At 37.0% G+C, this 26,765-nt stretch overlaps 2 protein-coding genes across 3 annotated transcripts in view; both read left to right on the top strand.

Moving 5' to 3' along the window:
- espl1 (extra spindle pole bodies like 1, separase) overlaps nt 1-19,343 on the top strand; it is a 32,023-nt gene extending 12,680 nt beyond the window's left edge. The window contains exons 16-32 of one of the 2 annotated variants that reach the window (XM_087257700.1): nt 1,074-1,202; nt 1,293-1,449; nt 1,611-1,720; nt 4,097-5,298; nt 5,384-5,795; nt 6,459-6,599; nt 7,112-7,322; nt 7,415-7,608; nt 8,062-8,189; nt 8,878-9,000; nt 11,885-12,028; nt 12,106-12,270; nt 12,340-12,444; nt 15,909-16,024; nt 16,096-16,179; nt 18,518-18,682; nt 18,766-19,343. In XM_087257700.1, coding sequence (XP_087113826.1) covers nt 1,074-1,202; nt 1,293-1,449; nt 1,611-1,720; nt 4,097-5,298; nt 5,384-5,795; nt 6,459-6,599; nt 7,112-7,322; nt 7,415-7,608; nt 8,062-8,189; nt 8,878-9,000; nt 11,885-12,028; nt 12,106-12,270; nt 12,340-12,444; nt 15,909-16,024; nt 16,096-16,179; nt 18,518-18,682; nt 18,766-18,967 — 3,788 coding nt within the window. In that variant the 3' untranslated portion in view covers nt 18,968-19,343. Of the gene's footprint in view, nt 1-1,073; nt 1,203-1,292; nt 1,450-1,610; nt 1,721-4,096; nt 5,299-5,383; nt 5,796-6,458; nt 6,600-7,108; nt 7,323-7,414; nt 7,609-8,061; nt 8,190-8,877; nt 9,001-11,884; nt 12,029-12,105; nt 12,271-12,339; nt 12,445-15,908; nt 16,025-16,095; nt 16,180-18,517; nt 18,683-18,765 lie in introns of both variants that reach the window. The other variant, XM_087257699.1, reaches the window with a different exon arrangement.
- A 2,307-nt stretch (nt 19,344-21,650) lies between these two features.
- pfdn5 (prefoldin 5) lies at nt 21,651-26,600 on the top strand. The gene is given in 6 exon segments (NM_001111195.1): nt 21,651-21,722; nt 22,761-22,863; nt 22,940-22,971; nt 23,104-23,178; nt 23,263-23,368; nt 25,936-26,600. Coding segments are annotated over 6 exon segments (462 nt in total). The 5' UTR covers nt 21,651-21,656; the 3' UTR covers nt 26,016-26,600.
- Nucleotides 26,601-26,765: the final 165 nt, after the last annotated feature.

The following is a 26,765-nucleotide window of genomic DNA, read 5'->3' as shown; positions in this document are numbered from 1 at the left end:
TTGAGAAGATGAAACTGCACCTCTGGATCAGGATAGCGGGAGACAGAAGCAAAGCGAGTCAAGTCAGCCAGATAACATGACTGAAGATCTGACTGTAGGCTCTTCAGTCAGTCAGTCTTTATTCATTTCCTGAAGGCAATTTGGTTGCAGCATACAAGCATGTCACACATAATACACAAAAGCACATTATACAATACAAATTGTACCCTAAATTTAAAAACTTTACAGGTGAGGGGATGAATGAAAGTATAAATCGATTTGTTTTACTAACAGGAGTTCTATATCAAATACCAGAAGGAAGAAGATAAAACTCGTGGTGCATAGGATGGGAGTCATCTGACAGAATACTCTAAACTTTACTCAAAACTTGTCTATGGTATAACTGAGCCATGGTCATCTGTTTTCTCCCTGTTATTTTTCTCCCAGGTTCACAACTTTCTCCAAACAACTCTTATTTTTCACACTTGGAGAATTGAACCAAGAAAGCAAAGAAAAGGATAACAATGACTGAATGTATGAACTGTAAAACATGCACATGTGTGATTTATCTATATTAAAAGATCTTAATTTCTGTGAGCAGTATAGTCTTTGTTGCCCCTTCTTACACAACATATTAGTATTAACAGAAAAGGACATTTTATTATGTAAACAGTTCCCAAGTTCCTATACTGATCAACACTCTCAATACCCACTCCATTAATACTTGTTTGCTTACCTTTGATCAGTCTTCTCTTACGATTAAAATCAGGCTCTTGTTGAAGATTAGTAAAAACTAAATAGTGATGTTTCATACGACTTATATTTGTCGCTAAATGTTGGTTTTTATCCATGGTTGGCCCATAACGTTAAATTGCTCAAAATATTAAAAACCGTTCTGAAATTTGATGCTTTTATTTTCACTATAACTGCTTGGTAAGGTCATGTTCCAGGAAAACTCAAATTGTGTGGCAGACATCGTTCACGGTAACTTTTATTTCCTGGTTTTGTTCTGGAAATTATTTATTTACAATTTAAGCACTGCACAAACCCATATGCTACATGTGATTTAATGTTGTGAATTGTGTGTGTTGTAGGTCTAAAGACTCCAGACACTGCTCAATATGAAGGGTTGAAGCTGTTGTGTAGCCTGGTGATGATGTTATTGGGCAACGGGTTTTACGGAGCGCCTGGACCAAACACTGACACTCGCTTTGTGGATAAAGGTACAACCAATTTGTGGACCGATTTCTGCATAAATCCATAAGAAATGTTTTTGCTGTTTTCGTTTAACTTGTTGCGTTTTCTATCTGTAGGAGACAGTGTTGTGTTTAAGTGGCTGCTGCTGAGTGAAGTGCTGGTGTGCTCGGAGAGAATGGTGATCACCAGGAGCAGCAGCGGAGCCGTTCATGAAGCTAAAGCTCAGTGTCTAGAGGCTCTCAAACTGGCCACCAAACTACAGACACTCAGCCAGTGAGTACTTCATGTCTGTTAGTGTGACAAGCAGAATGTGTGTGGGAGTGTTAAATGTGTGTTTCTGACAGTAAAGTCAACAAGGCAACCAGAAACGACATGCAGGATTGAGTAAAACTGATTTACAAGCAGATTGACTGGCATGTTTTGTTGTTTTGTAGCTGTGCTGAGCTGTTGGTGCTGAAGGCAGAGCTGGAGCTGATGAAGGGTGCAACTGAAGCTAGTAGTTTAGACCTAGAGCAAGTTAGACATTTACTTGATCTCTGCACAGGTAAGATATGAACGAAGATATATCCATGAATATATGAAGGTGCAAAACATATTTGAAATTTCTATGTTTTGTATTCATTTTCTTTTCTTTTTTTATTATTATTAATAATATTTAATTTTTTTAGTTTTAATTTATTTTAGTTTTTATAAAAACTGTTTTAGTTTTCATTGCTTTGTTAAATGTATTTGACTTATTTTGCACTTGTTATTTTGTGGTCCTCATGTCTTTTATGCTGCATTTTGTTTTTATTAGTTGTTTTCTAGATGTGTTGCTTCTTTTCTTCTAGTTGTATTTATTTTAAATTCATTCATTTATTTTACTTTGTATCTGTTGCTTTATTTCCATTTGTCAACTTTTTTTCAGGATTCTCACAGTTCTTGAAAGTACTTGAATTTCAGACATGAATTCAAGGCTTGAAAAGTACTTCAAAACAAACATAGGTCCTTGAAAGGGCTTGAATTTAAAGTTTATAGTCTAACAATTGTACTGTGCTGCTTTCAACTGAAAGAAAATGCTAAGAAATTCTTAATTTAAAGATCTTAAATTTAAATCTTATACATGAACTGACAAATAATGCATTTTATTAAAACTTTAGAAACCACATTTGAATATTACCAGTGTTGAATTCACCTAATTGTATTAAAGTTTTTTTGAACATGACTTTAAAATGTAAGATATTACATTTTAATGTAAATATTAGGTGTAAGCGAAATGTTAAGAAAAGGAAGGACTTTCATGGTGCTATATATGCTGGGGTGTGAATTACAAAGGTGCTCCGTTTAAAATTATTAGTGATTTAAAAAGCCTTTGAATTTGGTGTCCATGGAAGAGTGGGAACCTTGTGTTTTGTATGTGTTAAGTTTTTTTACTTATGTATTTCTGAATTTTTTTTTATTTAGTGTAGCAACATAACCAATACAATATTTCTGCGTAAAAGGTAATATTTTACACTGCCCATCATTCACTTTTTTTATACTAGATAGTGTAAGGTCCACCCAGTTGGTCCAATGGAGGTGTCCACTGGTGGATGAAAGTTCACTGTATGTTCGATCTTTCCAGTGCACAATATTGATTTACTTTAATAATTAGCTCATATCTGACTCCAATTTGATTGAAGGTGGTTTAGAATATTAATGTATTTATCCTCGTTTTATCGGACTCCAATTATAAAAAATTTATAAAGTTATTTTGTTTTCTTTAACATTGATTTAGATTATGATTGAATATTCTCTTAGATTCATTATTTTATGTTATTCTCGTTCATTCGGATTCCTATAACATCCTGAGTCTTGTACCGGCCGAGTATACAATCTCTTAAGCACAAGCGTGTCAGTCTTGGTCACTGAACAGTGGCGATTGACCGCTATCCTAAAAGGGCAGAACCCTACTTACTCAGATTAGGATATTTTTTATGCGGTCCCCATAGAGCTGCTATCTCCTAAATCAAACAGACCTATTTAGTCATATAATGATCGTTATTATAGAATTAAGCAGACCTGTCGTACTTAAACTATTAATAACTTTGAGTAATCACTACACTATCCAAATATTATTATTAGTTTAAAAGATGAAGGTCTATCCCCTTAGATAATCTTTTACAGTTTAAGGATACATGAATTAATGCCAATGTGTTAGTCGGAGCTCTAAGAACAACTTATAGCCTGCCATGCTGCTCCGTTCACGGTGTTTTAGTCCGTTACTAACCTGTACAGAGGCCTTAATGTAATCTACTAGAGATAATAACACAAACTCTGTCTGAATAATTCAAAACATAACAATTTATTAGCCTGGTAAATGTGTATTATACCAATTCATTCAGTCAATTCATAAACGATCACTACAAGACATCAAATTCTCAAAGATAAATCAAAGATTTAAAGATGCATACCTGACTTCAAAATAAACATAGTGTGGAACATGAAGTTCCACGCTATGGGCTGATTTGGATAACAGAATCGTGCCGAACATTTAAAATCTTTCCCTTACGTAGTACACTCTAGAATCCCCTCAAGGAAAGGGGTGTGTGAATAACAAAAGCCATTTGCATTTAGTGGAAGAGTTTCTGCCTATAGGAAAGGCACCAAACACAGATAGATAGATAGATAGATAGATAGATAGATAGATAGATAGATAGATAGATAGATAGATAGATAGATAGATAGATAGATAGATAGATAGATAATAGCAATATCGATAAAATAATAATAATTAAAAAATATTTATAACAAAATTTACACAATTTGGGGAAGGTCAACTACACAATTTCTAACCACTTTTGGATTGTAGGGTTTTCAGGAAGTTTTTAGCCGCAGTTATTGCTATTTATTTACTTATTTTTTTACATATTTATTTTGCTTCCTTCTCACGTGCTTGTAGATTTTGGCCAGGGACGACAACAGAAATCTGAAGTGAAAATCAAACCACGCAAAGGTCGTCCCGCTGCCCCTTCTTCCTCTGGTCACATCTCTGAGGAAGAGGATGATCTGAGTGGGATCCTCAGCTCTCGTGCCCTTCCGAAGGAGCCTGTGGAGAACATGGCTAGATTAGGAAGCCAAGGAGCTTCTCCCCCTCTAAAGCCCAAATGCCAGCATGGCCTCTCCTGTCTGACCCATGAAGAGACCTGCTCTTGTCTCTGCTGCACTGAGCTCAGCGTGGCTCGAGTCAGCATCCACTGGGCACTATTACAGGCAGATCTCCAGACAGATCCCGAACGCTCTCTCAGACTACGCCAGTCTGCCAGGAAACGCTGCCGCTATGTTGTAACTAAACTTCAGAGAAGTTTGGCAGCACTTGTACACTCCAAAAAATCACCTAATGTCTGCTTGTCACTGCTTCAGGCTGAACAGGGTAAAGTGCATCTGGGTGCTGTGCTTCAACTGCTCAGAACTGGAGACAAAGGGAAAGCTGCCATCTTGTGGGAGGAGATAGAAGCAGGATTAGAGGCAGTGACACCTAAAGGAGCACTGACACCAGAACTTGGGCCTATCAGAGCTACTCTACTGGGGGCTAAAGCCGTAGCCTGCTGCTTGGCGTTGGCAATGAAGAAACAGTGTATACCCGAAGAGCTGTTTTCTTCATTGTGGCACTGGAATCCACCAAAGGTTAAACCGCAATTAAAATCTAAGCATCGATCCAAGAGTCCGGACGCAGCTCCTCTAGAGGCAGGTGTTAAACATAACCCTAAAGTTAAGAGTGGACTTGAGGAGAATGAAAGCAGAAAAACCAAAGAGACCACTGTCATTTCGAAGAAAGCTAAAGACTCTGTGCCCAAAATTACCATCACAAAATCCTCCATGGTTTTTAAAACGCCCAAAGCAACGAGAACAACCCGGCCCAAATCTGTCTCCACTAGCACTGGCATCAGTGACCTGAGAGCATTTGACTTCAATAATGAGGTGCCTGACATTTCAGTCAACTTCACACCATCATTACACCGATCTACAAACCAAAGTGCGACTGCAAAGTCAAAAGCGTCCTCAAAGGGTTCGTTCCAGGTTTACAAAGATTCTTCTCCTGCTGCAGAGAAAGCTGTAGTTGTCCCGGCTGCTCCTAAACGAACAAAGCGTTCTCGCTTCAAGGTTGGACTCATTTTGTCTTTAACTTCTTCAGTTGATTGCAAAACATCTTCATACCCTAATCTATCATACATCTGATCTCTTTCAGGTTGAGTTCAGCGATGAAAGCGACAACGATGCTGCTCCTCTTGCTGTAATGGAAAAGTCAGAGAAAAAGAAAAACACCTTTAAAACATCACGCACCTTGAAACCAACCCTTAACACCATCCCTAGTGACACCAAACTTGTGAGCTCCACAGTAGATCCAGAACCCTCCAGACGAACACGGACCACTAAGAAAAGCACAGCTCTTCCCTCCATTGGTGGCCTCTCTTCTGAGGAAGAACTTGGAGTATCTTCACAGACACGTACGCGTAGAGGACGACCAAAGAAGAGCACCAGCTCAGCAGACACAGAGGAGCCAGAGAGGATGAGGATGATTAAGGAGGAAGAACAGAGGGTTCTTTTGAATGTCAGCATGGAGGAGCTCAGAGGCTCTGACACTGAGACAAAAGACACTGGTATGTATGTATATGTAAAAAAAATAAATAAATAATAATAATAATATATATATATATATATATATATATATATATATATATATATATATATATACACACACAGTTGAAGTCAGAATTATTAGCCCCCCGAATTATTAGACCGCTTGTTTATTTTTTCCTCAATGTCTGTTTAACGGAGAGCTAATTTTTTCAACACATTTCTAAACATAATAGTTTTCATTTCTAATAACTGATTTATTTTATCTTTGCCATGATGACAGTAAATAATATTTTATTAGATATTTTTAAGACACTTCTGTACAACTTAAAGTGACATTTAAAGGCTTAACTAGGTTAATTAGGTTAACTAGGCAGGTTAGGGTAATTAGGCAAGTTATTGTATAATGATGGTTTGTTCTGTAGACTATCGAGAAAAAAAATTTGCTTAAAGGGGCTAATAATATTGACCTTAAAATGGTGTTTAAAAAATTAAAAACTGGTTTTATTCAAGCTGGAAAAAAACAAAAGATTTTTTCCAGAAGAACAAAATATTATCAGACATGCTGTGAAAATTTCCTTGCTCTGTTAAACATCATTTGGGAAAAATGTAAAAAAAAAAAAAAAAAGAAGAAAAAATTCAAAGGGGGGCTAATAGTTCTGACTCTATATGACTTCTGATTCTAGGAAGTCCAGATGCTGACTGTGAGGTCTTGAGGAGAGATCTAGGTGCAGATTTTGGGCGAGAGTGTTTCAGTGAGCTCAGGAGAGCTGGACAGAATGGATCAGGATCTCACACAGCTCTGCCACATGCAACTACATCTCCTGGTAATACTATATGCATTATCATAATTTCTTAAAGGGATAGTTCACCCAAAACATGGCCGCTTGCACTCAAGTGGTTTTAAACCTTTTCATCTATTGAACACATAAGATATTCTTCAATTTGGAAGAATGTCTAAAAAAAACAGTAATTAACATCCATGGTAGGAACAAAAAAAACAAACACGTGAAACATGTGGCTGTTTACTCCAACATTCTTTAGTAAATCTTCCTTTTTGTTCAATAAATCAAATCACTTATATTGTCACATCATCAGCAGCACGTGTGCTATAAACTCTGCTATGTCATCACCTATTTTTTTAATGTATTAAAACAGAGGTTTTTATTTATTGTAATTATTTTAGTAAGTCAATTTAGATTTCACAATATTATTCTTGAAGCAATCTGATGAGCTAGAGGCTTTTTCTATAAAAGTAGATGCTGTGATTTTTAAATGTAATTTATTTTTCCGGGCTGTCAAAATTCTTAAATTCCATCCAATGTGTTTATTTTAGCAGACTTGTCAGTAGAGACGGTCCAGTCATACCTGCGCTCCTCATGGCTCCTCCTGCACCACTTCCCGTTTCCTTCTCTTTATCCTCACATCTGCTCATTACTCGCTCAGTCATTCGGTCAAACGGACCCCATCATCACAGCAATGCTGCATGCACAGGCACTGGGAGTGTCCACTCGCCACCATATGACCCGTCACGTGGTTAACCAGTTCAGGTATGTCAGTTAGTATAACGTTAAAAAAAATAACCTTCTTGTCTTCTACTACACTTGCATGAGGGAACAGAATGTCATCTTTCTGTCTTTAGAAAGTTGAAGAAATCCTGTAACGATGTAGCAGAAGGTCTTGGAGCTCTGAGTCTGGAGGAAACATCTGGAGCAACGCAGTCAAAGAAACTCTCTGCGTTGGAGCAGATCTTTTCATTCACAGCATCAAACCCAATGCAGTTTCCACAGACACACTGTCAGCAGTTCACACAGCAGCTGGAAGATCTACCTGCAGGTGATGATGTTATCTGGAACCGTGGAGATCTTCCACAATTAAAAATAGAAAACTGTTCAGTTGAAAACAGTGTGTTTTGTCTACAATGGGAAATGGAACGCTTTAGTTGTGTTTAAAATACCTCCTTTGCTGTTTCACAAAATAGAAAAGGTTATTAAGTCTTGGATTTTGCAATGAAACGAAAACAAGTAAAATATATATTTGGATGGAATATAAATGTTTGTTTTTTTTATTAACGTTTTTAGATACAAAAACCTAATAAAAATAACTATTAGCAGAGTTATATGGATTATACTGATGCTGTGGCAATTATGCAAGAGTAATGCTATTATCAATTGCTTTATTATTTTGCTAAATTGTTTAATGTGGTAAGAATATGAAAATTAAAACAAGGTCCTGTTAATATATCATATGAGAACAATACAGAATTATTCAAATGTATTTTTGTTTTAGGAGTGACCGTATGCTTGCTGTCACTGACGGGGGTGCATCCTGATGAAATTGGCAACACTATTCTTCTGACCCGACTGGAGCGCGGCTCTACCCCAATCACAGTTCGAATCCCCACTGCAGACAGAGAGGTAGGCAGCCAGTGAGACTTTTGCCTTGTAAAAGACATCTAAGAGTCTATAAACTGCCCGTTATATTATTTTGGAGGTTTCTTACTGTAGGTTTACTTCCATCTAAAGCACAAATAAAAGAGCATAGATTTTTTTATAATACATTGCAGTGTCACCTCTTTATTTATTTTTATTTTTTAGTGCATAGGTGAATGGTTTTAATTGGGGATCCTACTCTTCTATGATTGGACAAATAATCCAATGATATAATGGGCTTACTGTTTAAAGTAAAAGAAAATGTTGTAAATTAACCCCCCATTACTTTTGTTCAGTCCTGTGTCCCTATATTTGGGAAGTGAATGCTTTTACAGCTCTGAAAAATATCATGTTGACAACAACAACTTCTTGCTGGCCATGGCTACAAATACAGTTATTATAGGTTCAAAGTAGACATTGTCCACAGACCCCAGATTAGGCTTGTAAAACTTGAATTGTTATTGACTGACTCATTTTGGGCAGTTGGTTGCTGCTTGTAGGAAACAAGAACCATTATTTGTGTGTTTGATCTTTGAAACTGTCAAGCTTTTACATTCACAAATGACTGCATTACAAAGTACTTGAAAAATAAAGTCTAAATAAAAAATCTTAATGAAAAAAATAATGGGGGCATTTTGTTTGCTCAGACAGTTTAATTTTATTTTCTATTTAGCAATCTGTTGCTGGCCTGTTGGAAGAAATGGATGGAGTCTTGAAAGGACAAAAGGAAGTGAGCACAGTGGCTGAGAAATCACAGTGGTGGGACGGAAGGAAGGCTTTAGATGCCCGTGTGGAGGTAAACATCTTTGACTATTCGAAAATTATTAACGGGATTGTTTTCTCAAATTTACTCTCATAGCCTCTCATACTGTGTCCTAAATACATGTGACGCTGCAATAAAATGTGTCTTTTTTTTTTTTTTTTAAATCACGGCAGTGTTACAGAAAGTTTATATTTATGAAACGGCTAAAACAACAGCCTAAACTACTAATGACAACTACTATTGCCTCAGGTGCTGATTATGTGCTTTATTTGTATTAAATGATACCAGTATGAGTGTGAATTACATTTGACATGACATTTATTGCCATACTGATGCACCAGCAGATACTTTTTTAAACTAGCAAACATAGCTTAAACATGAGTTTTAGTTTAGTTTAAAGCTTTATAAATCCCCTTGGGGCAATTATTCTTTCATGGTGGTGCTATAACAAGAGTAACACACTTAACACAATATAAACACCAACACTTAACAACAAGTATGCAAGCAAAATAGAAAAAAATAAAATGATTTTCCATCTTCGGCTGCATTTACACTGCAGGGTTCAAGTGGCTCGATTTCGATTCTTTTCTCCCATGTGGCACAGATCGGATATAACACATATACGTCTAAGCAGGAAAAAATCTTTTGGATTCCGATTTACTCAAATCAGTTTCAGGCCTTGTTCATGTGTGGATGAACATATGAATTGGATCTGTGTCTGCAGTTTAAGCAGGTAGATTAGATTTTCAACTTCCAATGCAAGTCGAGCATTGTTAAAAATCCTAGGGAATGACGTCAAGTCTGATGCTTTTATTTCGGAAAAGAGTTGAGCAGAGTCCCAAACCTAAATCTTACACGGAACTAAAAAGTTTTATGTTGTCATGTAGCACAAGTATGTACGCATGATTAACTAGAGAGAGAGAGAGAGAGAGAGAGAGAGAGAGAGAGAGTACAATATCCACCACGTAACCAATATAAATTAATTAATATAAAGCTGTTGCATACATCAGGTGCATAAATCACGCCATGGACATTACATTAGAATGCCTATTGGTTTAAAAAGGCCTAGATTAAAAGAAGATACTAGAAGAAACTATAGTAAAACAACTGGTCAAAAAGAATAAAAAAAAAACAAACAAAAAAAATGTAAACCCTGGGAACACATTAAATACAGGAATGGAGAAAAGATAGCTCTTATATTATCAGCTGTCAGTTAGCTCCTGCTCTTTTTATTCCTGGTCCTTGCACCTTTGCTGTGTGCTGTGTGAATGCAGACAATCGGGCAAGAGTTACTTTTAAAAGATGATGTAAGTTGGTCAACAACAAAAAAAATCGGATATATTCACAAAATCGAAATTGACTATCAAGATCTGCAGTGTAAATGCAGTCTTTTACTCAGTCCAAACCAACAACCAACTAATCAGTCAGTCAGCATGTACTTTGAGTAATGTTAAAGAAGTTTAATATTTATTAAAGAGCCACGAAACCCCCCTTTTTCAGTTGAAGTCTTCCTCAGAAGTTTTTCAAAAAATGATCTGAGATGGGCGTGGAGCAGCGCTGTAAGCAGAGGGTTGAGTGGGCGTGGCCGACAGTGCAGGGGAAAAAGAGTGGAGCGATTCGAGCGAACTGTCAGTTGGCTCACAAACTGTGAGAAGGTTGATTTTATAGTATACAAAGTTAAAATGTAAAGAAATTAACAGTAAGTAATATAATGCCCTGCTACATTTGTCATTCATAATTTCATTTACACATAACCATAAATTGTACTATCATTATAAAGACAATCGTGTTTGTATAAACACTATAAATGAGGAGGACTTCTCTCCTCCTCAATCCTTGAGTCTAAATGCAGACAGTGGATAGCAATGCAGTCTCTTGCCCTGTCTATTCCAACCATTAGATCTGCCGGTAATCTGGAGAATTTTAAACGTGTGCGAACACAGCAGCACGGATAAAGGCGATGTGTCTCTATGCTAACCTGATGGTAACAAACTCCACTGATAAAAGACAAAGTCCGCCACTCTCCAATTCTCGCACTGCTCTCCTGACAAAAATGCTTGCTGCAAAACCAACAGCTTTGCTGTATCAGCCCGGACAGCATCACGGAGAAAAACATGCATTAAACCCCGTGGATCGTGGAAACAAACACATACGACCCGTGTCTCATTCAGTCACTGGGTCTCCCAGCTTGGCAGGTCTGCTTTGTCTTCGGAAAGCATGCACTCATGAATAATTAAGAAGCAGGGTCTTCTCATAGAATAAGAAAACTCGCTATGAATAATAATGAGAAACCGAAGCGCCATCACTTCACTTGCAGTTTTGCGCTACGTCACCGATTTTGATCCCACCCCAAATTGATTTTAAACCCGGAAGCTGAAATTAGCTGACAAAAGCTCAAAAGGATCCAGTTTTCCCCACAATTAAAGTTGACAGGTGCTAACGCTGTCTTAACTGATGCTCAACACACACAAACCTGTTAAAATCTCAAATAAAGTGCTGGAGGGGTTCTTAAACCTTTAATAGATTATAAACTGGTCTATTTTGTTGGGAGTGCAGTGCACTAATCTGCTCTTCTGAATGACTGTATTTAAATGTTTCTGTCGTGTCATGTATGTTGCAGACAGCCAAATTGTTTGTCGCTGGAATTGTCACATCGCATTTTGTTAGGACACTGTGTCAAATGGTTTCATCCCTTGTAGTTTTCTTTTATTTCTGATAAGCTCAAAGGAAGATATTTTAAAGAATATTGGGAACTGGTAACCATTGGCGTCTATATTTGTTTTTCCTGCTATAGAAATCAATAGTTACTAGCTGCCAAAAACAAGGGTTGCTTGAATTTGAAAAAATAATTGGGCCAGTTATAATTCCTTTAAACTGAAGCAAACTAGATGTACTAAATGTCATCTTTATCCATCAGAAAATGCTGGAGGAGATGGAAGAGGCTTTAGGAGTGTGGCGAACTCTTTTTCTGCCTTTGACCTCTGATCCTAAGCTTGATGTTCAGGTAAAGAGCCTCCAAAAGGCTCTTAAATCAACAAAGATCACACGGGACACTCTCAAGGTGCTTCACAACATCCATTTAGCTTGATTAAATGTTTCTATCTGTAGCCCCATCTCAATCCTGCTTTCTGTCTGAAGGTGATTCTATCAGCGTCTCCACTGCTGTCCCTGCCAGACCTGCAGTGTCTTCTGGAAGGAATGAATGTGCAGGACAAGGACCTGCTGAAGCTCCTGCAGAGAGGCGTGGCTGAACTGAGAGGGAGGGAGGAGCCACAGGGACACACTGTTCTGATTTTAGACAAGGTAGACTCCTCAGTCTTCTTTCAGCTGATTCAATATGGAGGTTTTGATCTAACCGCAGTGTTTGTGCAGTACTTGCAGAGGTTGCCGTGGGAGAACATTGCTTGTCTGAAGTCTCAGTCGGTCACTCGAATGCCCTCATTACACGCGGTGCTTGGACACAGTCATCTGAGAGAGGTATATGCTACTCTGTGCAAATAAAAATGTAATCTTTGGTAGACATTAGCCCCTTTCACACATACAGGCATGTGTCATGTGTGAACAAGCCCTTTTTGAAAATACCGGTAAATTCGTTCTGGCAATTTTCCGAAAAAAGAAATTGTAACATTACCGGTAATTTACCGGAATGCTACACTGTGTGAACACAGAAGGAAGATTGCCGGAAAGAGCACGTTCATGTTTAGAACACTCTGACGTGAACGTCTACTCCAGTGCAGATGTGAATGCGTCTGAGTGTTCTGTTTGGCTGTTTATTAAAATAAAGGCCTTTGAATATTTTTCCAGACACATTTGGCTGCTATTGTTAGTCAGATGATGTTTCTATGTTCCCTCTTAATGCCAACTGTGTAAAAATTGTCGATAAAATGCTTATGATAACCAGGCGTTTGTTTACCTTCACATGCACACGTGTCAAGCAACTGAAGCAGAGCTTGAAGTGAAGGAGTGCTCCAGTGAGCGCCAGCACACACAAATTTATTTACATCTCGACATGTGAAAGAGTTTCTCCATATGTTCTCCATATAATATTTGTCCATCCACAGAACTTGTAGTGTAGTCAAATGTGTAAGCATTTAGCTGCGGTTTGCATTTCTGCCTTTGAATGACTCTAAGACAAAGCAGCTGCATGAATGCTAAAGCTTTAAAGAGCCCATATTATACATGAAATAGGGTCATATCTTGGTTGTAAGAGTCTCCAACAACAGTCTAATATGCATGCAAGGTCAAAAAACACTTTCATGGTCTTATAATCTGCATTTATTTTTACCTAATTATCCCAGCGACTCCTGTATGAATCGTCCAGTGATTCATTTGTTCCCAAACCCCTCCTTAGCGCGGAGCTAATCTGCGCTGATTGGACCGATGACAGTCTGTCGCGATTGGTCGACTGCCTTCAGTCAGAGAGGGAAATGGCCAATAGCTAATCAGCAATTTAAAAAGTAATCACAGTTCATACACGCTCGATAGTGTAGACGTGGATTTTAGCTGCCACACTATGGCGAGTGGATAGTGCCACGGATAACCGAACGAAGGAGACAGTCGTGTACTCGCCATACCACACACACACAAAAACACACACACACCTCCGGATGACAACGCTCCCGCTTCCGCCCGCACCCGCCAGGTTTTAGCCTGAGAACCCGCTCCGTTTTCTGCCCGCCGCGCCCGGTCCCGCTAGAGCGGAGAACACAACCAAAAATCACCCAGTATACAGTCCAGACAGCCAAGCTGTCTGTATAAACACATACACACAGCACAAAGCTCGTTCGTTCGTTCGTTCGTTCGCTCTCTCTCTCTCTCTCTCTCTCTCGCTCTCTCTCATACGCTCTCTCATACCAAGCAGACTCTCTCTTTCTAATTCACATAGCAATATCCGTGATATTGCTAGACAGCCCGCTCCCGTCCCAAATTAAACCCGTTACCGACCGCTCCCGCGATTTATTCCGAAATTTATTCCCGCGGCTGTCCCCGCGCCAGATTTCTGCGGCGCGGGAATAAACTTCCGAATAAATCGCGGAAGCAGAACTCTAGCACGGAGCTCCATAAACAAACAGCACGCGTCGCGTTTTTAACGTGGCTTTGCACGCGATAAGATAATATATCCAGTTAACCTGATACAGTACACACGGTTACAAGTAACAAATCACAACTAAATACATTTGCAAGCTAGAGTCAACGAGGCAACAACTTTAACCGCACGTACTTACACTTGAGAAATGGAAGAAACCCATCCTGATGTCCATCAGTTACTCTTTACTGATCCTTCCTTTAACAAACTCAGATGAAGTATTCTTTGTAGCATGTAGCTTCCAGAAGTTTCCAACTGCTTGGTTATAATGCTGAGGTTTCATCTTTGGGTAGAGACTCAATATATCCATCTGCAGTGTGACTTCAATCAACCGGCATGTTTGTGTGTGTGTGTGTGTGTGTTTGTGGGTGTGTGTGTGTCTGGGTTTCTGCGTCAGAGGGCGGGGCCTCAGGTTTGAAATCTCCCGGGTTTGCGCATGCACGTGAATAACTTGGTTTCGTTCGTACGTCATGGCGAAACACCTAATGAATCGTGATCAAGGCGACTCGTTTGAAGCACTATGAGTCGACTCTTTTATAGATGAATCAACAGTTTTAAACACTGTATTCTTACAGATTTAAGCCTTAGCTGGATACTTCACTTCACTTAGAGCTGTGTTACACACTACATGGAGGGGAATTTTCAAAAACCCATAATATGGGCTCTTTAAATAAAAGTGAAATTACGAACAAAAACCTCACCCCTTCTATGTTTACAAATACAAACGCAGTCATTTAAAGCTTACTTCTAGTTAATGATGTCAGAACTTACCGGTATTTTGGAATTGATGTGTGAATGGTCTTTTAGGGAAAAATTCCAGAACATCCTTGCCTGTGTGAACAGCACTTTTTTGAATATACGGGTAAAGTCGTTCCAGAAATTTTCTGGATATTTACTGTTATCACTGTGTAAAAGGGGCTATTGTAAATCTTTTATTTGGAGTCCTTTCAAATGGTATTGCACACTAATCCGTATAATGTCTGTACAGATTATGTGTAGTGGAAGATGATGAACATGAATAAGTAAATAAGTAATGAGTACCCATCAAAAGTGCTTGATTTTTACATATATAATATTCATAAATGAATATTAACAGAATTTGCTTTAGTTACTAATTGCATTATTAAAATTTTATTTTAATTACTTAAAAAAAAGACTTTCTGAAATGTTCATTTCTCCATAATAAATGTAATTACTGACCTCTGTACTACTTTTAAACTTTATAAATCTCAGCACACAGATGATATAAATTAAGCTTTTAATATAAATATGAATCAAAAATACTTTTAACATAACATTTACTTTTTTTTTTTATAAACAATCTTGGCAAAACTATTGAACATGTATCCAAACAGAAAACCTTAGTAAACAATGGCACCATTGTCATGAACTAATTGTCATAAATAATAAAATTATACAGACAATTATATTTGTATAACTAATAAAACAGTTACTCTTTCCTTGAGATCATGAATACAGAAATTTTACATTTTTAAAAATAGTTTTTAAGGCAAGTAAATTATAAGTAACGACAATTAAATTAGCTAAAATATTTACTGTAACTTTTTCAGCCGAGAAGTAACTTAATTACAGTAACTAGTTACTTTGTAAATAATCACACCAATTGTTTTGTTTATTACTGCATAACTAGTTTCATTACAGAGCTTATTTTCTGCAGTCGCTCAAACCAATTGGCAAACAATCATTTGGGCTTTTAATTAGCTGTCTTTTTAAATAGATCTGAATAATCTGCTAGCTTCTAAGTCTGAATAAACGTGCGCGTAACCACGGCAGCCATTATGAATTGAAAACCCTAATTACTATCTTTAAGTTCATTTTGATTTTCTTTTCTCAGGTGGATACAAGTTGTGTTCTATCTTGTGGTGTGAACCCTAAGCAGGTTTACTATGTGCTAAACCCAGATGGAAACCTGCCCGACACTGAGAATCGCTTCAAAGAGTGGTTTACAGGGTGAGCACACAAAACATGCACTGACAGCCACAGTTGTGTTTGTGTTATTAACTATATCTGTGTTTGGCCAGTGAACGAACATGGCAGGGGGTTTGTGGAAGGGCTCCTGATCCGGAGAAACTACAAGAGGCTGTGACCACTAAAGATCTCTACATGTGAGTGAAGCCACAAACACTTGAGTTTTATACATGACGTAATAGTTTACTTCACAAAAAAGGCCTTTATTTATCTTCATAACACAAATTAAGATATTTAGGTGAAATCCCTGTGCTTCCTCATCCTCCACAGACAGCAAGTTCCCATTCAAACTAAATATTTTCTAGCTACGAGAATAATTGAGCACACACAAAACAAAAATTATGATTTTATTCAACATTTTCTTCTTCTCGGTGTCAATATATTGCATTGACGTATTACCTCAGATGCCTCTGTGCTTTGTTTCAAACAGGAAGTTGGGGATAAACATTCATACCGATACCAAGAAGAAACGTCATTATTTTTGTTTTGAAAATTCTGAAAGCTAGATAATATCTCGATTGAACTGCTGAAGATGTATATAAGGATGTTTTTTTCGTATTTCTCTGGACTTTCATCTAGTAAGGCCCTTGCTGCAATGCAGAATAAAAGAGCTCTTAGATTTTATCTAATATAACTTAATTTGGGTTCTGAAGATGAACGAAGGTCTCGTGGAGTTGTAATGACGCAAGTAATTATTGACAGAATCTTAATTTTTTCCGTGAACTAACCTTTTAAAAGTCCAGTAAAGTGCTTTGAAATGTGCTTTTTTTTTTATTCGATGTTTGACATAACCTCAACTGAAGAATGAAGAGAGAGTGGGACAGTGTAGCTCCTCTCCTTTTAAAGACCGTTTATTTTGCACTATAAAAAGTCATATTTTGGTTTTGGGGGTCTAGAACATCAGACTGATATGCATGCAAGATCAAAAAAAACACTTTCATTGTCTTAGTATATGCATTTATTTTTACCTAATTATTCCAACATTGCCCACATAATTTATTCATTTGTTTCCAAACCCCTCCTTAGCACGATGCAAATCTTTGCTGATTGGTTCGATGACCCAGTCTGTTGTGATTGGTCTACTGGGTTTAGCGTGAGACCGAGGGAAATGCTCACCACGGCTATGAAGTAGCAGAGTGTGTGAAAGCCCAATGCAGTAATGCAATAAAGCAATGCAGTTAAACAGCAGCATATTACTCTACTCTTAAATCTAACCCCAAGTAATAACAATGCTACACATTCAGTATTAATCCACACAGTGGCAAAAGTTGAACTGTTTTGAAAACTGACAGCGCCGTGTGTGTGTGTAGGAACAGCATAAAGGTGACCATAGCAAAGACATACAGCAGAGGATCGCCAGTTCAGAAATGCATTTAAATTCGTAAAGGAAGAAGCATGCGTCGTGTTATCAACGTGGTTTTGGACGCAGTATGTGAACAGCTCAATAAAGATTTACCCTGAGAGATACAGTACAAGCACTGATCTATAAGTTATTTATAAGCTGCGTGAAGCGATTAGAAGTTACAACACACAATTAAACACATATTTTGCAAACTACACAAAACGAGGCAACAATTTTAATTACACTTGCATGTTATAATCCGGAGGAAGAAGAAACTGGTCCATATGAACTGTTACAGTTACTGACAAAGTTCCACACACAATAGTCTCTGCTGCTCCTTCAAAAGCAAACGGCTGGCAAAGCCCATGTTGCAGCGTAGGTTATTATATCAATCATCAGAAAATTGACAGGATCAAACACGGCACTGGATTGCCTATACTGTGGTGTTGTTGTGAAAATGAGCAATGAACAGTGAATCTGTCAGCTATTGTTTGCTTCGCGTTGTGATCTGAATCCAGTACTTCATATATGCTAATTTAGCGTATCGCCGTCGACGCGTACAGGCAATAGATCCGAACCCAACACAATTAATTAATTTGACTCTAAGTTGACTATTCCATTAAGGAATCAATAGTTTCAAACACAGTGCACTGTCAGAATAACCACAGCTGGATGTTTATATGCACTTAGAGCTGTGTTACACACTGCATGGAAGCTCATTTTCAAAAACCCATAATAGAGGCTCTTTAATCAAACAGCCAATAGCATTGTGTTTTTATCATAGCTCCGCCAATGAGAATGGTTGAGATCACGCACATCAAATGAGAAGCGTCTTGAAGGGGCCAGGTCATATCAGATTTTAGAGAGTAATTGATTGATCAAGATTTAATGAGAAACAAGTATGAGGTGACGTGAAAAATCGTTGCTCGAGTTAGACCAACTGCAATCTTGGGATGTTTTGTATTTTCTAAATGTGAACTGTCACTGATTTGGAGCACACTAGATTATAGATATTCTGAAAACTGATGGATTGAAACTAACAAAACTTTATTTTGATTTCACAGGACCTTTAATTGATGAACCGTAAGAATAACATGACATACTGAAAAATATGTGTGTGTGCTTCTGTGTAGATACATCGGACATGGTGCAGGAGCCCGCTTTCTGGATGCGCAGAGAGTTTTGAAGGTGCCTGTGAGGACCGCAGCTCTTCTGTTCGGCTGCAGTAGTGCTGCTCTCAGTGTGCTTGGTCAGCAGGAGGGAACGGGCATCATCCTCAGCTACCTGACCGCTGGATGGTAACAAACTCGCCCAAATACAGAAACCTTGACCTCTGAGATTTTGCTTGATCCTTAAATTAGTTTCTTTGTCTCTTCACTAGTCCATTGGTGCTGGGTAACCTGTGGGATGTGACAGATCGTGACTTGGATCGATTCACATCGGCTCTGCTCCAGTCTTGGCTCTCTGCTGGTTCTGGCTCTTCACTTCTTCAGCATTTGGCGAAATCACGCAGCGCAACTCATTTAAAACACATAATCGGTGCTGCGCCCATTGCGTATGGTTTACCGGTGCATATACACTAGTGCAGATTTTAAATGCAACTTTTCTTATTTACAGGTGCTATAGTGAATTTTTAATGTATGAATGATACTATCGGTAATTTAAGGTGTGATTTAACCTCCGGGTTTGTTTGCTGTACAGGGATTAAGCTCTGTTTTTATTGAAATTAATCTTAAAATCTACGACTAGGCAAAACTTTAACATGTTTAAAGTGTTTTGCAATTTTTAAGTCCTTTATTTTTTGTGTGTGCAGTTGTGGATTTCGTTTGCTCATACCTCAAGATATTTTATCTTAACACTTTTGGTTTTGATGACTTTTGTGCAACTTTTCTTTTACACTTTTTTTTCTGTTAAATTATATCAAATGTCGATCTGCATTAAAATAAAATGTTTATAGCATTGTTTGACGTTGGTAGTGATTTTAACTTTATATTGTTAACCCTTGTGCACTGTTCAGTTTTACTACTGAAAACATTCACTGAATTAGACTGCTGTAAAAATGCATCAGGTAAATATTTATTACTTCTTTTTTGCATAAATCTGTTAATCAACCTCAGTCCAAATGTTTAAAAATAATTACAGGATTTTAACTCTTTAATTGCCAAGTTCACCAATGATGTCACTGATTTGGTGAAAAAAAACTCAAAATGACGTATTTTTAATATAAAAAGTAATTGTGGACTGGATTTTTTTTAACCTTTTATCACAGTCTAGGACACAGGTGTCAAACTCAGTTCCAAAAGGGCCGCAGCTCTGCACAGTTTAGTTCCTACCCTAATAAACACACCTGATCAAACTAATTGAGTCCTTCAGGCTTGTTTGAAACCTACAGGTAAGTGTGTTGGAGCAGGGTTGGAACTAAACTGTGCAGGGCTTCGGCCCTCCAGGAATTGAGTTTGACACCCCTGGTCTAGGAAATGTGAATGATGAGTGAACGATTGGCTTTGATGCTTTGTTAGATTTTCATTTTTTTCTCCCTAATTTACTGTCGGTGGCTGTTTTTGCCTCATTGTATTCCATTATAACCACACTTGATGGTGCATAAATACTCTTTTTGTTTACTCCCTGTAGTTCTGAGCGCTGAAATGCATATTTTGATTTTTTCAGACACATCACGGTAAATGCATGAAAGTTAACTCTCACACAGACACACATACACACACTTTAATTTGCTGTTATACTCTAAATAAAATCCAGAATCAGATTTTTTTTTCTTTTCTTTTTTTTAAAAGGTTAAAAAAAATCCAGTCCACGATTACTTTTTGTATTGAAAATACGTCATTTTGTGTGTTTTTCCACCAATCAGTGACAGATTTATGAATTTGGTAATTAGGAATTTAAACTGTAATTTCCTAAACAGTTTAGTAGTTTTGATCGGGACTGAGGTTGATTAACAGATTTATGGGAAAACATATTTATCTGATGCATTTTTACAGCAGTTTAAATTAGTGGAGGTTTTCATCCCAAACATAACAAAAGGGTAGCAAAATTGCCCAGAGTGTATCGTTAAGTTCTTTAAAAATGTCAAAGCATTTTCCAAAAACGTGTCAAAATTAAATTTGTCGCCAAAGTCGTTCTGCTAGTTGAAACAGAAAAAGTTGACCAAATGAAGACACAAAATCACCCCAGAGTGGATGAAAACACCCTCAACAGCACACAGGGGTTAACTGAAATGAGGGATGTGCTAGTAAAGGAGTACACATGGAGGAAAAACATGAATTGGTCATCTGTCACTGCAGACTGATGGATAAACCGACAGGCAACAAGGACTGTAAACACTGAAATCGGTGTTCCCATAAGTCTTCAAAATGTCAGGGACAGCGTTTTCAGAGACGTACAAATATCTGACGTACCTGATCTGATGTGATTCTTATGTGCTGAACGGCCAGGTTTAATGGTGAATCTGAAAAAATGAAATATTAATTTAAACAAGTGTTACGGACTTCCTGTCATGAGTTAGTGTTTCAGATGAGATTTTCTGCTTTTGTAAAATACACACTACTCCTGTTGGAGAAAACTCAGGACAATACCAAACACATAAAGGCAAACACACACATACACACACAAACATTAATGAATGCCCATGAGCTTTATAAGGATTTGAGCTGTGTACATTTTCTTCACTTTTTAACTGGTGTGTATTTTTAGTGTTCAATGTCTACTGAAATACAAACCTATTCTAATACTTAACAATGAGGCTTAAAATAGTTGAAATTTGTGCACCACATGCATTGACAATGAATAGTTTGTTAATTGATTAATAAGGATTTACTCATGTTTACATACTAATCAAATACATTCCCTACTGAAAAATCAGTTGACCAGCCTGGTTTTAGAGGGGTTTTGGCCATTTCCAGGCTAGTTTCCAGCCATTTCCAGCCTGGTCTTAGCTGGTCAGGCTGGAAAATGACCAGCCAAATCCAACTAAAACCAGCTTGCCCAGCCTGGTTTAAGCTGGATATAGCTGGTTTTGGCTGGACTCCCAGCTTGGCTAGGCTGGTCAAGCTGGTTTTAGCTGGTCATCTCCCTTTTTTTTTAAGGTAATGTTAATACATGCTGTATAAATGCACTGTTAGTTTATTTAGTCGACGTTTTATTTGTTAAAGTATAACAAATGACTGTAGTGTGTAATGGAAAAAAATCAATGGTAAAAGTCCTTTTAGTTGCGTCCGCTTGACCCGGAAGTTTTCCTCACCCTCTTTTATTGTCAACATGGCGGTGAATCTCACTGAATTGTCTCTTCCACAATTAGAAGGCTTGAAAACTCAGCTTGATCAGGTAAATTGTGTTAAAAATAAAAAACATCATCGTTTCGTATGTCCGAGTAGCATCAGGTGCTGCTGTTTTTCTGTCAGTGAATTAATTTACTGACGGGCTGCGGTTGTCATGCTGTCTGTGCGCGTGCTGCTGCTGCTGGTAATGCGGAAAAAAAGCCCTCTATGATTGTCCACATGGCTGCATTTATTCCGTATGACAGAAAATGAGATGCAGAATGACTTTATCGACGTTCACTTGCATTGTATGTGAATGGTGTCTCAGTCAGTTCTCACTAAACACAACTTGGTTTTATTTTAACGAGTTCACAGTTTGAAATATATTTTGGTACCAAGTCTATAATCTGTATAAGATTAATTTAAAAGACTAATTTTGTTTTTCTGTGAGTAAACTTTTGAAGTTTACATGTGTCCTGATTATCTGTTTTATTTTGACCGTCATATTTATTTTACTGTATTTTACAGAAGACCCCAACAAAAATGTCATAACAATAGTTTATATATATTAAAAATTCTGGGCAGCCATATTTTTAGACCAAGATTATTTTGATGGCATTTAACTATTTAAAGGTTGAACTGTAGCTCCCAAATTCTAATTATTTTTCTTTTTTTAAACATGCATAATTTGTCACTATCCTTCAAACCCTTTATTTTACTAATTTTTACTTTTAAGGTTTAAAACCTTGACTATTCCAAACCTTGCCGGTTTACCTTGCAAACAGTTATCGCCCCATACCTAGTACAGAATAAGTACTATGTTTTTCCCATTTTTAAATAAATATATATGTTGCTCTGAATTACCCTGACATTATTTCCTAAATTATTATTATTGTTAATTATTTGATAGATTTTCACTCATTTTTTGATTTTATTTTTACAAAAGTTATTTGAAACATTTAAGTTAACACTTTGCTTGCGTTCAGTGTGCTTTCTGTGAATATAAATGCAATAATGTTAATTTACTTTGAGACACCAAAAAGGGACATCTCAAGGTAGATTTACACGTTATTTTGTATAAATTGCTTAAAAATGTGTTTTCTAGGAAACAGAGTTCCTGTCATCGTCTATAGCTCAGCTGAAAGTCGTCCAAACAAAATATGTGGAGGCCAAAGACAGTTTGAATGTGCTTAACAAGAGCAATGAAGGTGACTTTTAAAACTCTTTTATGACGTTTTTAGCTAAATCTGACGTTTGCTAATTTTTTTTTACTTTTTCTCTCAGGTAAAGAACTACTCGTCCCTCTCACCAGTTCTGTATCCTCTAAACAGCTGAGTTATAAATGAGTTCTGATTGATTTATGCCACATAAGAAAGTCACACAGACAGTTTGATGTGTGTGTAATTAATTTGCAGTGGTCCGTTATTCCCTTAACCTCAGTCATGTAGATGTATGTACCTGGAAAGCTGCATGATGTGGATCATGTGTTAGTGGATGTGGGAACAGGTTATTTTGTGGAGAAGGTGAGTAAGAATCAGTCTAGTAGTTTTAGTATATGTAAAAATGTCAAAACTGAGTAAATCACATTGCCTTTTCTGTCTTTTCAGAATGTAGAGGACGGCAAAGAGTTCTTTAAACGCAAAATCGACTTCCTTACTAAACAAATTGAAAAGATTCAGCCTGCTCTTCAAGAAAAATATGCCATGAAACAAGGTGATTTTCTTGTCTTTTGAAAAACATGTTTCTTATGTTCACCATAGCTGATAAAAATACAGTACATTTTTATTGTATTTCTTTTTTCACTATTTTCAAGTAAGCCTGTCACAATAATCAATATAACGACTGAGCGTACAACACATGGACATGACCTCAATCATTTTTGGTGATGCAATATAAATCACACATACATAAAGACCAATTCTGGCAATATTTTAGGTGTTTGTGCAACATCTCTATCTATTGGAGATGTCAGTATGGTTAAAAATCACAATTTTATTTACTATAGATTACTGTCGTATATTTTCATGTGGGTGTCTAACAACTGAAAATAGATCTGGGGTCCGTTCTTCGTACCTCGCTTAAATGATATAAGATGATTTGGCAGATCCTGGATCTTTTCATCTTGATAACTGATCTCTGGCTAATTTGGTTCTTCAAACAAGTTTGCGAATCCGATTAGAATGTCTGGATAAACTGATCTGAGATCGCTGCATGTGTTGTGAAGGACAGATCCATCGATCCTCGAAATCATGATCAGCAATGCAACGATTGGCTGACGGCACAGCAGCGTAATGACATCATCTGAATAATATTCAATTATCCATGTGAGCAAAATTACATCAAACAAGCAGTAAACGGTTTGTTGTGAGCTGCAGGCTTAACACTTTCATGTGTCAAGAGTATTCATTATGTATTTTAAAGCATATCAATGTATTTAGTTCTACATTTAGAGAAGATTTTCTTTATTATAGTAGCTTAGGCCTACTCAAGTTTTTTTTAATTGGAGTAAGGAATAACTGTATGAATTAATTTTCCATCAAAAAAGCATTTTGATAAAGGTGAAGGTGTCTGCAACTTTTGTGAAGCAACATATCACCGGCATATTGGCGATCACAACATGTGCATGACTGCATAAATCAGTATCCTTTTTTTAAAAAAGTTGAATATTGTGCATTTGCATTGTATTTAAAAAGTTCATATCAATACATTTTCTCTTTGAACCACCAGGTGGCAGTCTTTGTACTTATTTCGGAGTGCAGATTGCATAAGTTTTATTTATCTATATATTTCTTAAATTATAGTAACTTATAGTTGAAATATATATATATTTACTATTTTTCCAAGTGTATAAAACTACTGTAAGAAAATATCAGCATTTGGTACATACTTAAAGTATTATCTTTGCTTAAACTAACCAGATCTAATCCTGTTTATATCAAATGAGCCTGCTCCCTAGCAGGTTTGACCTACCAGAACTGTTGCTATGACAACAAGTCTCAGATGAGTTTTGAAGAACTAAACAATCCTGGATCATGTCAAATCGCCAATAACCAAATCCAGCTTATTAAGTAATCCATGTACGAAGAACGGACCCCTGGTAGCAGATATTATAGCCTCTGTTACTAAAATATTACATAAAATCTGTTGTGTTCATTATATAGTGAGTGGCATAAAATGGCCTTAAAATGACAAAAATATTGTTTATTGCAATATATTTTGGTACAATAAATCATACAACAAAAAATAGATATCGTGACAGGCCTATTTCCATGTACAATTGTTGCTGTGTAGTAAACAAGATTCTTATTGACCAGTTTATTCTGTGATAATTTTTTATAGCAGCTTAGCTGTGCTGTTTTCACTCCACTTTTGTTTTGGAAACAAATTTACTTTACAGCTCCCCTAGAGTTGAGTTTGACCATTTTTAATCAATTCTGCCAAACTGGCAGGAGCCCTTTAGCTTATTTTAGGAGCCTTTAGATAATTTTCCAGTTTCAAGATTGACTCTTCTGTTGTCAATCTTGAAATCTTGTGGGATTGGGCCTAGGTTTACCCAACTATGATGACAACTTATACTGAGAAAGCTGAAATGTTAAAAGGGTCCATTGGAAAAAAAAAAAAAATTTTTTTTTTTTGAGCGAGATACTATTGATCTAATCCAAATCAATTATTTATGCTAAGCTAAGCTAAAAGTGCTTCCGCTAGATGCGGAGATCGACTGAATGGATTCAAAAATAGTAAAACTCAACTGTAAAAACCAGTCCAAGGCACTCGAAAAATGTGGGAAAAATATTAAAAAGCCTTTATTGACATGGCTATTCCTTAAACGGCTTGACGAAACACATTAACAACCGTTTATTCTGATGAATCCCTTACCAAAAGAGCACTGACACATTATTGAAGCTACCCCTGAGCACTTTTTGTTTGATTTTGGAGTAAAACTCAACTGTTCTTCTCTGTGAGAGTTGTTAAATGAGCTTCTGTCCAAAGCTGTGGAGTGTTTCTTTAATTTCTGCTCATTTCAATATATTTCATGCCTATTTTGGTAAATAAGACATGATGTACAGTCACTCTCAGACTCTGAGAGTCTGACTCTGGTTTTAACAAAAAATAAACACATGTGATGTGTTATGGTGATACAGTTATTGTCTTTGTGTAAACTACAGCATGCATTTTCAGCTTTTCTCACAGATTCATGTGTACAAAAATTGATCTACCAACATTTCTGTTTTTAGTACAGGGTTATTCATCAAACAATGCTTTGATCTGCTTCCTTACAGCTGTTGTGGAAGTGATGAATATGAAACTTCAGCAACTACACAGTCAACAGGCATCACAGTCTGGCACCACCAAAGCCTAAAGACGGTTAAAAGAAGCATGGCAGAAAATATAGATCCCAAGCCTTCAACATTCAGATGGATCCTTTCTGATCTCTTGAAATGGAGAACTGCTGCTCTGATGTCAACATGTTGTTCACATCTCGTTGGGGGAGAATAAAGTCCAGCACTTTGTCTACTTTAAACAAATATTCTTTTTTTCTGTGCCATGTTTTTCTTCTCATGTATAGTGAAGAAATGGAGCATTGGGCACGGCCGATGGCTGTATCCACAAAACCTCCCTTCACTGGGATTAATGTCTTTGGAGGAGATTTACTTTGTGGCACAATGTAGCTTTGTGGTAAACACTTGGCATGGATTGTTTTAAATGCAGCAAATATTTACACATGAAACCTGTTAAAAATGTTCTTGCTGGGCTAAAAGTGCACCCAAATTCTCAAGCAAAATAATGAAAAATTGATATCAAGAATGGCTTGATTTGTTGTCCCAAGCAGATGAGTTACTGGTCAGTGTTACAGAGAGCAGCAACTTTATGACTACTGTAATATGCTTATGTACAATTTTTCCACCCATGCTAAAAAATAAACAATAAAAATTGACATTTAAAATCTGACACTGATGTGTTGCTTATGAAAATGAAAACTCTTTCTGAAAATAGCTTCAGGATAATTTAATGAAGAATATGATAGATAGATGGATGGATTGATAGATGGACTATCCATACATCTCTGTAATGACTCACATAACTTAATAATAAAGTCATCTGGAATGGC

Source organism: Danio rerio, chromosome 6 (genome assembly GCF_052040795.2).
Source record: "Danio rerio strain M-AB ecotype USA chromosome 6, GRCz13ab, whole genome shotgun sequence".
Lineage (NCBI taxonomy): Eukaryota > Metazoa > Chordata > Actinopteri > Cypriniformes > Danionidae > Danio > Danio rerio.
The sequence above is the reverse complement of the archived record's forward strand: the minus strand, read 5'-3'. Positions and strand labels throughout refer to the sequence as shown.